This window comes from Pygocentrus nattereri, chromosome 2 (assembly GCF_015220715.1).
Source record: "Pygocentrus nattereri isolate fPygNat1 chromosome 2, fPygNat1.pri, whole genome shotgun sequence".
In the NCBI taxonomy this organism is placed as follows: Eukaryota; Metazoa; Chordata; class Actinopteri; order Characiformes; family Serrasalmidae; genus Pygocentrus; species Pygocentrus nattereri.
Window position 1 is genome coordinate 50543963 of NC_051212.1, and position 13808 is coordinate 50557770.

Consider the following 13808-nt stretch of genomic DNA (forward strand, 5'->3'; position numbering starts at 1 on the left):
AGTGACACAATGGAATCATTTGTTTTAATAAAATAAACATATTTAATGTATAAAGTCACTCAAAGCAAAAGGATTTTAGTCTGAAGTTTGAAATGTATTTTCAACTCTGATTTTGAACCAAATTGGTAGAATTAATGTAATTCCCACAATAAGAATAAAAAATAAAGAAATAAAGAAATAACAAGAATACTAATAGTTTGTGCACATGGCAACCCAGTACAGAACTGGATGTTCCAATTTTACGTACATATTGAAATAAATACTGAAAGCTTTCCATGTTTAATTTAAGGACATATTACATTACATATATATATTAGTCATATTTGTTTAATATGACTGACAAAACACAAAGCGCAGAAGCATCTCATACAACTTTCATTTCACATTTTTCATTTCACACTTTGCTTTTTCAATTTCTATAAAATGTTAATACATTTAAATTCATTTTCTTCAAGTTTTGTGCTTCATTGTAAATGCGCCGAGGCCTCTGTGATCTTATTGTAGATTAATTTGGTTTCTTTGGGGATTGACAAAGTAACATATTTATGTTTAGTTTACAATATGTGCAATTTAATATGCACTCACTACCCACATCATACTTGTACATCACTGAGTGTAGATCCAATGCGATGCAATACAACAGCTCTGCCATGAATTCTGCCCTTACTAATATAATAATGCTCAGTTTTGACTGACACTGTATTGATGTATTAATTTAACTGCATCTTCATTATTAGGATTATAGATTACCATGATGCTGAACTGAACTGGATTATTTGAGTGTTGCTAATATTTTGTCCACATTCCACATTGGATTTATCTCTACCGTGACACAAGGTCTTTATGCTGCTGCTGGAAATATTGTTGCAGAAATGACATTTTGCTAATATTGCAGCTAATATTGCAGATAAATTGGAGAAAGCAAGGTCTGCTATGTTAGCTTTGACTCTTAGCAGCTGATATACATGAACTCAACAGTAATACAGATGTATTTCTTTTAAATGTGATTTAAAATACGTCATTACTAAGCTGTACAGTAAGGACACATTATAAATACTTCAGAAGGAAAGATGATCTTTACCTTCTTTTCCTTGTTTTTTTTCTGGATCTTGAGTCACTCAGTGTGGGTGGTAAGCACAAGTGCACCATTTGCTCACTTACTAACTTCTGTTTCCTTAGAAACTAGATTTGTTTGGCTTTGAAAAAACCTTTACTATGGCATTTTTTCAGTGTTGCGGTAAAGACTCAGAAGTGTGGGACAGTTGCATATAGACAAAAAAAAATCATAAAAATGATAATGAAAAAAAATTTTCAATATGATGCAAAGCAATATTGTTATGAATCACTTTTCACTTATTCATAATGTAATTGTAATTTAATTAGTCTTGTTTGACCACAGTTGTTGGACATAAACATAAGTGGTGATTGGACCCATAACCTGTTTCATAAATTGTATTAAATCACATTTTAGACATTGTTTTTTTATGTCAAGACGTCTGATAATACAGGGTATGTATTTATCAAGAACCATATGAGAAATTTTTAAATAAAATCCAAAAAACCTAAATGCTCAGACTTGATAATGCATGTAGTTGTTAAGAAACAACTTTAAGTACTTAGGAAAATAATCACAATACATAATCACATTGTTCTACTGTCTTAAAAACGCTAAGACATTTTATTTTTTCCACATTTTCTTCTTTTTCGCCATTGTAATATTAACGCTATAAAGTCTGGTCAGTGAGGGGGCAGTGCACTCACTGCTCAACCTCAAATTCCACTTACAAGTACAGCCATTGGTTCACAGACTGCAGAATGCTATCAATTTGTTGGCTCCCTATTGAAATATTTGCATGATTTAGGGTGGTGTCACATAAATGATATGCAAATGAGGTACTGATAGGCTGGCGCTTGATTTCACACGCTGAAGCTGAAAGTTCGACTTGTGTCCATGACGATACCAAAGTAGTTTGCAAGTCATTAAACGGGCCAAATCTGTGCTCCTTTTTTATGCAAAGTTGTTGAATAAGGGCCAATATGTAGCACTGTAATCACAGGATGATGATTTGACCCTATCATAACGGACCTAGACTGTATGTGTCAGTGTGTTTGAACAAACATTAGCAAGCAAAATTCAAAGACCCTTCATTAATCTAATTTCCATTCAAAATGGCCATTAAGTACAAGTTATTCATTTTTCAGCACCAGTAAAAAAGCAGATCATGTATAACAGAGGCCTAAAGTAGAAGCAGCTTCCATTCTTTTCAGAAGACTTGCTTTCAGTCTTCAAAGAAACCTCCAGGAATATTTTCCTACATCTCAAGAGTTCAGTCTTAGAAGTTGGTTGCATTTTCAGATTCTCACAATCCAAGTAATCCCACCCATTCAATGATGCTGAGGTCTGGTCAGTCCAGCAGCTTCTTCCGTCTATTTCTTCCCTCAGTAATGGCTTCTTGACAGCTGCACATCCTTTGACACTCATAGCATTGAGTTGTCTTCTCACAGTGGAAGGATGGACAGAAAAGTCTTCAAGATCTGAAGCAAGAGAGGAGCTTGATCATCTCTCAAAGATGAAAGCTTTGAGTGCTCTTTGATGGTGACAGTTTTGGTGATCTGCCAGGTCTTCAAGGTGGTTGTTAGGATTGTCATTTTCTCTGCATCTTTTAGTGGCTGTTTGATCTAGTTGTTTCACTTACTTCCCCCCTTCTTATACAGAGAATGACCATAGATGCCAACAGAGATACCTTATTATCTCTTTAGAAATATCTCCTGAAAAATGAATAGTTACTTTTATGGTACTTAATGGCTGTTTTGACACAGACTTTGCATCCACACTCAACCATTTTATAAGCTCCACTTACTATATTGATGCACTTTGTACTTCTACAATTACAGACTGTAGTCCATCTGTTAAATCTGTTTAACTCCTGGTCCAGACCTCCATAGGACCACCACCCATTGACCATCCAAATAATACCTGCTCTGTGGTGGTCCCATGGGTGTCCTGAGCACTGAAGAATTGAGTACATATTATACAGAGAAACACATGGACTACAGTCTGTATTTGTAAACTACAAAGTACACCTGGAGCTGATAAAATGAACAATAAGTGCAGACACAAGGTACCTAATAAAGTGGCCAGTGAGTGTATATGTGCGGGTTTCTGTGTGAGTTCTGACCGTGGCGTCCTCTCCTGAAAGAACTCCTGGGTTTTTGCTCAGGTCGAGATGCAGGAGAGAGTTGGAGTAGTCGTCGCTGGAGCATAAAGCCTGAGACAGGGATGTCACACCTGGAGGAAAAAGAAGGAGAATGAACAGGCCTATATAGAATGCTTTGCATGTACCTCAGTCCTGGGCTGTATGGCTAAAGCTGTATTTTACAATGTATTCAACACTTTGGAGGTTCGCTATATCGCTGTTGTCTGAGAAAAACCTCATATGTCCAAAAAGGTTTAACGGTTTTACCTTCACAGGAGAAGGAAAAAAAACATACTTCAGTTTTAATGTAAGTCAATGGAACCACATTTTTTTGCCAAGTCATTTTGGGCCATTTATTTTGGTCCATTTATCATGAAATGTCAAAATGTCAAAAACAGAAAAATGTCAAAAATGGAGATACAAGGTTTTCTTCTGACAACAGTGATATATACATTTTTCTGTTTTTGCCCCAATTTGAAAATGCCTCTTGTCCTTTACATTGTGTGTACATTTCATGATAAAGAAATGGCCCAAAATTACTAGCAAAAATGTCTGGTTCCACTGACTTACATTAAAAGTAAAGTATTTTTTTTCCTTGTCCTGTAAAGTTTTATTCCCACAACAGTGGAAGCAACCAATTAGATTTTGATTTAGAATGGATGGAACCAATTTTGTGAGAAAGCATCACTCTAGGCCTTATAGAAAATACTAGATACATCACTGACTGTAAATATTAACAGTAGCATAATTAGGTTTCAGTTAGTTATTAGGAATAGAAAACAACTGCCAGAAATACTCCCTGACAGAGTTGATGTAAACATAACTATAACTTTTGCATGTACCTAAGTAGTGGACTGAATGACCACTTGTGTGTGTATATATATATATATATATATATATATATATATATATATATATATATATATATATAAAATTAACATTCATGTCTGCTTTGCATCTTCTCTATATATCATGGTATACACAAACATTTTAAATAAAACCATTTTAGACGCTTAAGTAAACCTTTTATAAGCTAACCCTGGCATATTATTCTGGGACTCTTCACTTTTTAATAAGAACCATTTTAATAACCAAAGTAGACATTTTTATTAGGCAAAAATAGTCATTCTCACCTGAATTTCTTGTGCAGCTTTTTTGTTCAAATTTTATGTTACACCTTAAATAAAGCAGCAGTTACACCCTGGGACCTATACAGGTGCGTGAAAGCAGTTGCTGTACCATTTAAGGTGGAACAGGAAGTTCAAATAAGAGGCCGACTTCAGTTTTATATGCACGCATATAAACACGTATGCATGTGTACATGTATTCATGCCTCGGACCGCCCAGACACTGAGAATTTGGAAAATATTACGGTTCATGGTTGTTACAGTCAATGCAGTTTTGCAGACAGGGCCTCAACGGTGGCAATCGATCTAACCTCCATGTTAAGCTAAAGCACAGTCCTTTATATTCGCTGACTCGGATGCAGCAGACAAGGGGAGGTTAACAAAGGTCTGCAGTGTTTTTCATTTTCATTGTAAACGTGACCGAAACATCCATGACAAACAGGCTAGTGTGTTATGCATGGTTTGTACATCACATTATCGGCACTTATTTGTGACATAGTGGTATAGCAGTTAAGACAAGACTCATATCTGAGGAAGAATTTCAACGGATGAAATTATATTGCCCACTAATAATGAACTGAGAATGCCAAGCTAGTTCCTGACAGGCATTACATGCTTAACTGGACTTTTGGGGGGTCTTTTTAGCCATGCCAACTTGCGTTCCAATCAACAGGCTTGCTGTTCAATGGGCAGTGTTGACGAGTGGGCTGGAGGTTACGGAAGCAGCCTTGCAACCGGAAGGTTGCTGGTTCGATCCCATCAGCCGACAGTACATGAGTGATATACCCTTGAGCAAGGCACCTAACCCCCAGCTGCTCCATGGGTGCAGATACCGCTCCAGCCAAGTGTGCTCACTGCCCCCTGGTGTGTGTCTTCACTAGTGTGCATGTGGTGTTTAGCTGCACAGATGGGTTAGATTGTGGAGGCGAAATTTCCCCATTGTGGGACTAATAAGGGTCACATCATAATAATAATCATCCCCTACTTTGAGCTTTGCCTTTACATGGCACTGGACTGGTATAAAGAATCCACTCTCAGTATGTTTTTACCCTAATAAGTCAATGATCCCCACATTTAGCCCCAAATTTCTCAGGTTTGTCTCCAGATGTGTATTCTCAGTAAGACATCGCATCTGGCTCATTGAGATTAATATAAAACTGGCTCAAACAGCTATGATGTTGGCTATGGTAGCACAATCTAGCACATGTTCTACTGCTTAAATACGCTGTGACACATTTCAGTACAGTACCTTAGCGGATACTGTTACATTCCTACTGGCAACCTGTCCATATCTCCAACTAGCCAATCATCAAGACACAGTCTTCCCAATTATGCCTCCTCAAGTGGGAAACAGGATTATCCAATAAGCATGTGAAGACAGCATTTATCTTTTCTACATCTTGATCAACTTTTAAACATCTTAACCCATGTAAAAGCAAGCCACACCACGAGTCACATTCATTAGCCCACATTCGCAGACAGCCCTGCTAGCGATCTGCTCTGATGGCAGCGTGCCACAGCCTCAAAGAGCATGCCTTATCAAATGCAGCTAACAAGGCCATTTTCCACACATTGTTCTGCCCCTACCAACCCCCCAACTAATGTACTTTCCATGGGAGTACATTTTTCTTCCCTGCCTTCAGAAACGGCTGGGGTTGCTCCTGGCATTTGGGCGCTAAGTGCTGAATTCACTTTTTAACCGTCATTCATGTCTCCGCTGCTGCTGACACACAGCCTAGCATTAGCATCTGTTTGTCTGGGGGACATTGTCTTGTCACATACATCCCCATAATCAAGTGAACGACTCGAGCAATGATGTAAGGGCTAATCAAATCATTGGATCACATTGCAAGTGTTGGGTTACACTGGAAAGTGCAGTGAGGAGAAGTCCGATTGATTTATCCTTTAACCTGTGCTGAAAGTCTATCCCTCTACACTGCAATGCATATTGGAATGGGCAGCCTTGGATACAGGACCTCTAGGCAGTCCAGAAAGGTAGATTACTTTGCACTGTTCTGAGATAGTGTAGTAACAGCACTAGGATTATTAGGCCACGGCAATAGCCTGACATAGTTAGCTAGTTAGCTACTTAAAAATATGGCTAGCTGGTTAACTATTTTGCTATCATCCAAACATATTTCCCCAGGGTCTTGAAGTTTTGTAGTACTATTTTTATTATGTTGTTAAATTTTAGTTTCACCGATCGATATCAGTTTGTTAATGTAAAGGGTGAATCATCTGTTTGTGCAAAAGTAATGTATGGTGTTCCACAAGGCTCTGTTTTAGGACCTATATTATTTACAATATATATGATACCACTAGGCACCATTATCAGTAAACACGGCATAAATTTCCACTGTTATGCCGATGACACCCAGTTATATATATCAAGTAAACCGGATGATAAAATTAAACTTGGCAAGATTGTGGACTGTATAAAAGACATAAAAGATTGGATGTCAAATAATTTTCTGTTACTTAACTCAGATAAAACAGAGGTCCTGCTTCTTGGTTCAAAATTAGCCAGAAACAGTCTAACTCAACACTAAAACTTAACAATCTCTCAGTTTCATCAAGCCTATCTGTTAAAAATCTTGGTGTCATGATAGACGCTGATCTCTCCTTCGACACACATATAACTAATATTACTAGAACAGGCTTCCTGCATCTCCGCAATATCGCTAAATTAAGAAATTCATTATCTCTACAGGACGCAGAAAAGCTAGTTCATGCATTTATCACTTCAAGGCTAGATTATTGTAATGCCCTGCTGTCTGGATGTCCCAGCAAAAGCCTTAACAAGCTTCAGCTGGTCCAGAACGCTGCAGCCAGAGTCCTCACAAGAACTAGGAAGTTTGACCATATTAGTCCAGTTTTATCAGCCCTGCACTGGTTACCAGTTAAATTTCGCATTGATTATAAAATTCTATTACTGACATATAAAGCTCTAAACGGGCTCGCCCCTCAGTACCTGAGTGAGCTCCTCTCCCACTATGAACCATCACGCCTACTTAGATCACAAGGTGCTGCTCACTACTGGTACCTAGAATTAATAAAGTTACATCAGGGGGGAGAGCTTTCTCATACAAAGCCCCCCAGCTCTGGAATAATCTTCCTGCCAATGTTCGGGAATCAGACACAGCCCCAATCTTTAAGTCTAGGCTAAAAACTTATTTGTACAGTTAAGCATTTGGTGACTAGTCTTCCCTGTCAGGTCTTGACCTGCTGGAGTCTCTGCTGCTCTGTTTTACTGTCATCTGTGGTCAGCCACTCTTTACAGAACTAACTCTGTTTTTTTCTTCTCCTTTCTCTGCCGAGCTGATCAGCTGCCCATCCTGTGCGCCTGATGCTGTTGCCTCTTCTGTCTTGATCAGGTGCCGCTGCTCACCAGCCTTCTGGACCGGTTTGACCACCACTGAGCTTCTTGCTGTACAGCGCTGTGCAGTCCTCACCCTCAGATCTTTTCTTTTCCCACTTTACTATAATACTTCATACTAATAATGTTTGCTATCCGGTGTCGACCTTGGAAGGATGGGTTCCCCTTCTGAGTCTTGGTTCCTCTCAAGGTTTCTTCCTCTTTTAGGGAGTTTTTCCTTGCCACCGTCGCCGCTGGCCTGCTCATGGGGGCCCGGACCCGGATTTTCTTTCTTCTTTTCTCTTCTCTCTGTAATACTGATTGTTCTGTGAAGCTGCTTTGTGACAACACCTGTTGTAAAAAGCGCTATATAAATAAATTTTGCTTGCTTGCTTGCTAGTTTAAATTCCTGAAACACTCAAGAGAAAATGATCCAATCAGGATCTAGGTTGTTACAGCCAAGCCAGCTCTACCTTTACATTGGTAATTAGTCTGATAGCAAATTCAGCTCCTGAAGGCCTGACTCAAGGCAAAAAAAAACAGCAGCAGCACCTCTACTCCAGGACCATTCAATGAAAGAATCACGGTAAAACTTACAATAAATAAGGTAAAATAGATTGTTGCTGTCATAACAACACCTAGTACGGCTACGGAAAAGGGTATTCAGATGTATGCAAAAGTTAAGTGAAATTTTCTTGATTTTCTAAGAGACATCAATACATACTCTACAGTGAACAAATTTAAATATGACACTTTTTCCTGCACATTTTAGCACACTTTCTCTTTATGTGCTCAGTTGAAAGCAGCCAAGTCAAACTGGGGACCTTCCAGGCCAAAGTGCTGCAGATATTAGCATTTCCTACCATCTTAAGCCCTGAATTCATTTCATGAAGGCCTTGTAATTAGCTGATGAACTGAATCAGGTGTGTTCAATGAGGCAGTCTGATGTGGCCCGCGAGGACTGAAGCCTGACACCTGTGCTTTAAAGCTACACTGTGAAAGATGTGGGGATTTGGAGACCTCTCTGGTGGAAATGTGTAATTGCACACAATGTGTGGAAGAACATTGTAATGTAGGTTGTGCTTCAGACCCCTTCCCTTCCCCAAGCAGATGAATCTGATGATTACAAGCATGTTGAAAAAGCCTTCAAGAGAACTCCCAACCCGAGGCCTTGTAAAATATACACTTGTAAATGAGTATTTCATGCTTTACAGCAAGCGTGTCAAACTAGGGACCTTCTGGGCCGAAGTCCTGCGGAGATTAACGTTCACCCTTATTTATCACTCTGAATTCAGTTCATGAAGGCCTTGCTAATTAGCCGATGGTCTGAATCAGACGTGTTTAAAGAGGCAGTGAGCTGAAGTCTGCAGTGTTTTGGCCCACGAAGACTGGAGCCTGACACGTGCTTTACAAGGTCAAATTCAGCAAATAAACAATAATTGTGCATTAAAATGTGATCTCTGTAGGGGATGTTTTAACTTATTTTCCCCCATCAAAATAATGTAATTTGACCAAAGGCACCCAAACTCCTGCATAAGACTGTTTTCATCACCCCGGCTGCATCTTTTCTGGTGCCTCTTTTTATTTTGGTAATAGTCTTTGGTTTATTCCATTTGTGTGTTGCATTTTCATCATATTTATCTTAATAAGCATTTGAGGTTAAACACTTTAAGTGCTTTTGATGTTGTATAAATATCTAGCCTGCTATTTGCTCTGGAAATGCGTAGCACAAACATGGGGTCTTCTTTAGGTTAACCTAACCTAACCATACAAAATATGCCATGTGACCAGGGAGGAACTTCTGCATGTGACCGTATACGGTGACTGGAGTTGGTGAGGGCATTTGTGCGAGGCCAGCACGGGCTGCTGGTTCCCCGAGGAGACGCCAGTGCAGCACACACCCTTTGAGGAGAGCGAGGTTTTGGAGAGGTTGAGCAGACGCAGGCCTTTGCTGAGCCGACACACCTGCTGGATGAGATTTGACACTCCTGCAGAAAGAGATGCACGCATATGCTGTTAAAAATGCCTATGACCTATACGCAACATGCCAACTTGCACATAAAGTACAAAAAAACAAGTGATGCTCTGACACTGCAGCCCTCAGAATAGAAATAACCACACACACATACACACACACACACACACACACACACACACACACACTCTCAAGCCTGTGTATGTACATGCACTTATTCTATGATGTGACGAGATGGGATGTGACATGAGTGTGACATGACTAAATGTGGCATACATTGAAACCTTGACCCTGATCGACCAAGAATAAACAGCAGAGGACATTCACACATGCGCGCACATACACACACACACTATGCACACTATGCACACTTTATCAAGCAAGCTAGAAATTCTGAGACAAGTGCAAAAAGCTTTGATCCACATAGAGTAAAGAAAAATGCCCCGTCACTGACAGCACTGAAATAGTGCTACTTACAGGCTAATAAACTGAGGGAATCTGATAGCATTGGGCAGCTCTACTGATCTTCCTTTTAATCTAATACCAAGTAATATGAGAGCTACTGCCATGATACCAATAGACCTCTGAAGCTGTGCTGTCACTCTGTAGTCACAGCCATGCCCATATTAGGAACTCTGGGTCTAAACTGTATTTCTCTAAAGCAGAAATGAACAGCGTTCTGAAAACCTGCCACTGTGGCAAGCGAAACTGTTTCAAAGGTGATGCCATACAGACATTTTTCTCCAGAATGTCACTGGTTACTCTGAATTATGAGGTCAATAATAAATATTGCAATGTGCAAGCTAAAATTGCTGCACACTCAATTGACATGATAAGACCTGGAACCTCACCAAGATATGCCACACAAACTAAGAAGCTTCATCAAGTGGTAGTTAAGTTGATTTTAGCTGGTGTTGGAATATGAATCACCGGACTAATTTGGTTTACATTCGGAGTTGATATGGTATTCAGACGTAAATCCCTTTGCTTTGAGTGAGGCTATACCTTATGTTTATTTTATTACAACAAATGATTGAGTATTTCACTTTGTCACTACCAAAACTACCAAACCTTCACCAAATGTTTCAGTAGTGACAAATTTAGCTCATTCTGAGCAGAACTCAAAAACACATGACTAGCAAATGCAGTTCTGAACAGCTGTACATACAAAAACGTTATTCTTTTAAACACAAAAAGGAAAAGTTTGTTTCGGTAGTGACGACTTTTTTATGTTCCACATTGATTTTCAGATTTTGCGACACATTTACTTCAAAACAATAGGACCTAACTGCTCACCATGTGGCCATGAGGGACGGGGATGCAGTCTCACATCCCGCTCTAAAATACAGGGGCATGGCTAAAATAAGGCCTACAGACCTACAGACTAAAACGCTTTGTGTTTCGGTAGTGACATGAAATGTGCTACATGGGACAGCATTTTAAAAAATGATTTATTAAAAAAATTTTACCTCATGACCAATTTAATTCATTACTATTATCTCAAAGCTTTTAAATAGATCATAAGATAATCCTTATAAATATCTAAGACCTGTATACTTTTTTATCCTAATAGTTCTTTTTTTTTACTATGGGAACTAATTCTGTAGATGTTTCATCTTAAAGTGCTGGCGTTTAGCAGCAGCTGATTTACATAAATGCTCTTTATTTCTGTCATAGAAAGAAACTGCTTAGACCTGGAGTTCCTGGGCATGACGTCATCTATAAAATGCCAGACAAATTCAGAGGTCTAAATTACTAATACAGATAATGATACTTCCACCAATGCTTCTAGTCTTTCAGAGTGGTTTGATGTGAAATGCTCCCTTCTAGAGAAGCTTACTGGGTTGCAGTGGTGATGAGAGGAACCAGACATAAAGATTTTAAGCCCAGAAGGTCCCTCACAGAACCTTATTACATGAAATGGTTATAAGGACTCTGCTTTATGTCTGTCAAGTTGTTTGGTAACACTTTTTTGGTTTAAAACATTTTTAAATATATTCATGGTGCAGAGGTACATGCAAGGAGTTGAAAACAAAAAAGATGAAAACTTCATTTTTTCTGGTTTAATGTAAAATTTTGAAGATGTGTAGGTTCACTGGTCATTTTGGATACTGAACAAAAAGGCTGTATCCGTGTTCTAGACATTGTGACTCCTGGTTCCTATCACCACCACTGTAAACACATTTCTCCAAAGTGAATCATTTCACATCAAACCACTCCAAATGAATTTTTAAACCTCAACTATTGAATTATGCAGAAATGATAAATCGGTGGAATTCATGGTAGAATGCTATCTTTAGTTTACCGGGGACTGAAATGTTTTTCAGTTCATCTTCCTCTGATTTCTATGGAGACTAGGGCCTGGATAATTTTATATTTCATATTTTAGACTATAGTATTGTACTCTAATAGTTTGAGTTAACAAGTAATGACAGATATCAATGCCATTTCTCTATTATCACCTATCACCAACTCCAAAAACAGAAGAAACCTATATTACCTATAATTTTTCATTAATTCTCTTTATAAAAAACATTTGTCATACTATAACATGCTATTCTCAGGCTAAAAGTTAAGTGCAGATACTTTTTACACATTATATGAAATTAATGAAATAAACAAGTTTGAATAGTTAAACAGAGTGTGTCTCATATTTGAATCCTGGTGACACCACTATGGCTTCAGAGAGGAATTGCGTCATCTGCATGTTCACTAATACAGATACAACAAGGATTATGAATAGCAACTTATATCAGATGACAAATATACACTATATGGTCAGAAGTATGCAGACATCCCTTGTAATTTTTGAGTTGAAGTGTTTCAGCTGCACCCATAGCTACTGTATAAAATCAAGCACAAAGCCATGATCCATAGATAAACATTGTTAGTAGAATGGGTCATACTGAAGAGTTCAGTAACTTTAAACATGGCACCATCATAAGATGCTATACGTTAGTTTGTAAAACCTTTGCCCTGCTAGAGCTGCCCCAGTCTATTTTAAGTACTATTGTTGTGAAATGGAAGCAACAACAGCTCATTCACAAAGTGGTAGGCCATGCAAACACACAAATCAGAACTGCAGAGTGCTAAAGAGTGCTAAAAGAGTAGCATGTATAAATCACCTATCCTCTACTACAGAGTTCCAAACTGCCTCTGGAAGCAACATCAGTACATGATGGTTCAACAGTAAATTTTGGTGGAGGTGGGATAATGGGCTGGGGCTGTCTTTCAGGGTTTATGTCCCTTAGCTCCAGTGAAGGGTAATAATGCTCCAGCATCAAAAGACATTTTAGACAATTATATTCTTCCAACTTTGTGGAACCAGTTAAAGAAAATATTTGGTATCAAAAAGGAAACTTCCAACTTTGGGGAAGGCCAGCATGACTGTGTCCCTGCACACAAAGCGAGCTCCAGACATGTTTTGATGAGTTTTGTATGGAGGGACTCTAGTGGCCTGCACACAGCCCTGACCTCAACCCCACTGAACACCTTTGGGATGAATCGGAACATCACTTGAGAGCCAGGCCATCTCATTCAGCATCAGTGCCTGACCTTATAAACACTCTTTTGACTGGCTGGACACAAACTCCCACAGACACTTTATTGTGGGAACTGCATATTCATGTCCATAGTTTTGGAATGAGATTTCATCAAGTTCATATAGATGTTACGGTAAAACGTCCACATACTTTTGCCATGTAGTGTATCAGATGGGCCCTAATAGAGACAGACACCAGCTTATATTCTCATCCACATTTTTCTCATTTTGCAGCCTCAAATACAATTAAAATTGAATAAAAATGACTGGCTAATGAAAACATTGCGCAACAAAAAGTCTTTGTACAACCCCAATTGCAATGAAGTTGGGACGTTGTGTAAAATATAAATAAAAACAGAATACGATGATTTGCAAATCCTTTTCAACCTGTATTCAATTGAATACACTACAAAGACAAGATATTTAATCTTCAAATGGATAAACTTTATTGTTTTTTGGAAATATTCACTCATTTTGAATTTGATGCCTGCAACACATTCCAAAGAATTTGGGACAGGGGCAAGAAAAGACTGGGAAACTTGAGGAATGCTCAAAAACACCTGTTTGGAACATTCCACAGGTGAGCAGGTTAATTGGAAACAACTGAGTGTCA

General features: G+C 38.7%; 1 protein-coding gene across 2 annotated transcripts in view; it reads right to left on the reverse strand.

Annotated features, from left to right (window-relative positions):
- carmil3 (capping protein regulator and myosin 1 linker 3) overlaps positions 1-13808 on the reverse strand; it is a 137492-nt gene that overhangs the window by 72268 nt on the left and 51416 nt on the right. For both annotated transcript variants that reach the window (XM_037534266.1, XM_037534274.1), the window contains 2 exons: positions 9581-9667; positions 3180-3289 (listed from right to left, as the gene is read on the reverse strand). In XM_037534266.1, the coding sequence (XP_037390163.1) occupies positions 3180-3289; positions 9581-9667 (197 nt within the window). The remainder of the gene's footprint in view (positions 1-3179; positions 3290-9580; positions 9668-13808) is intronic.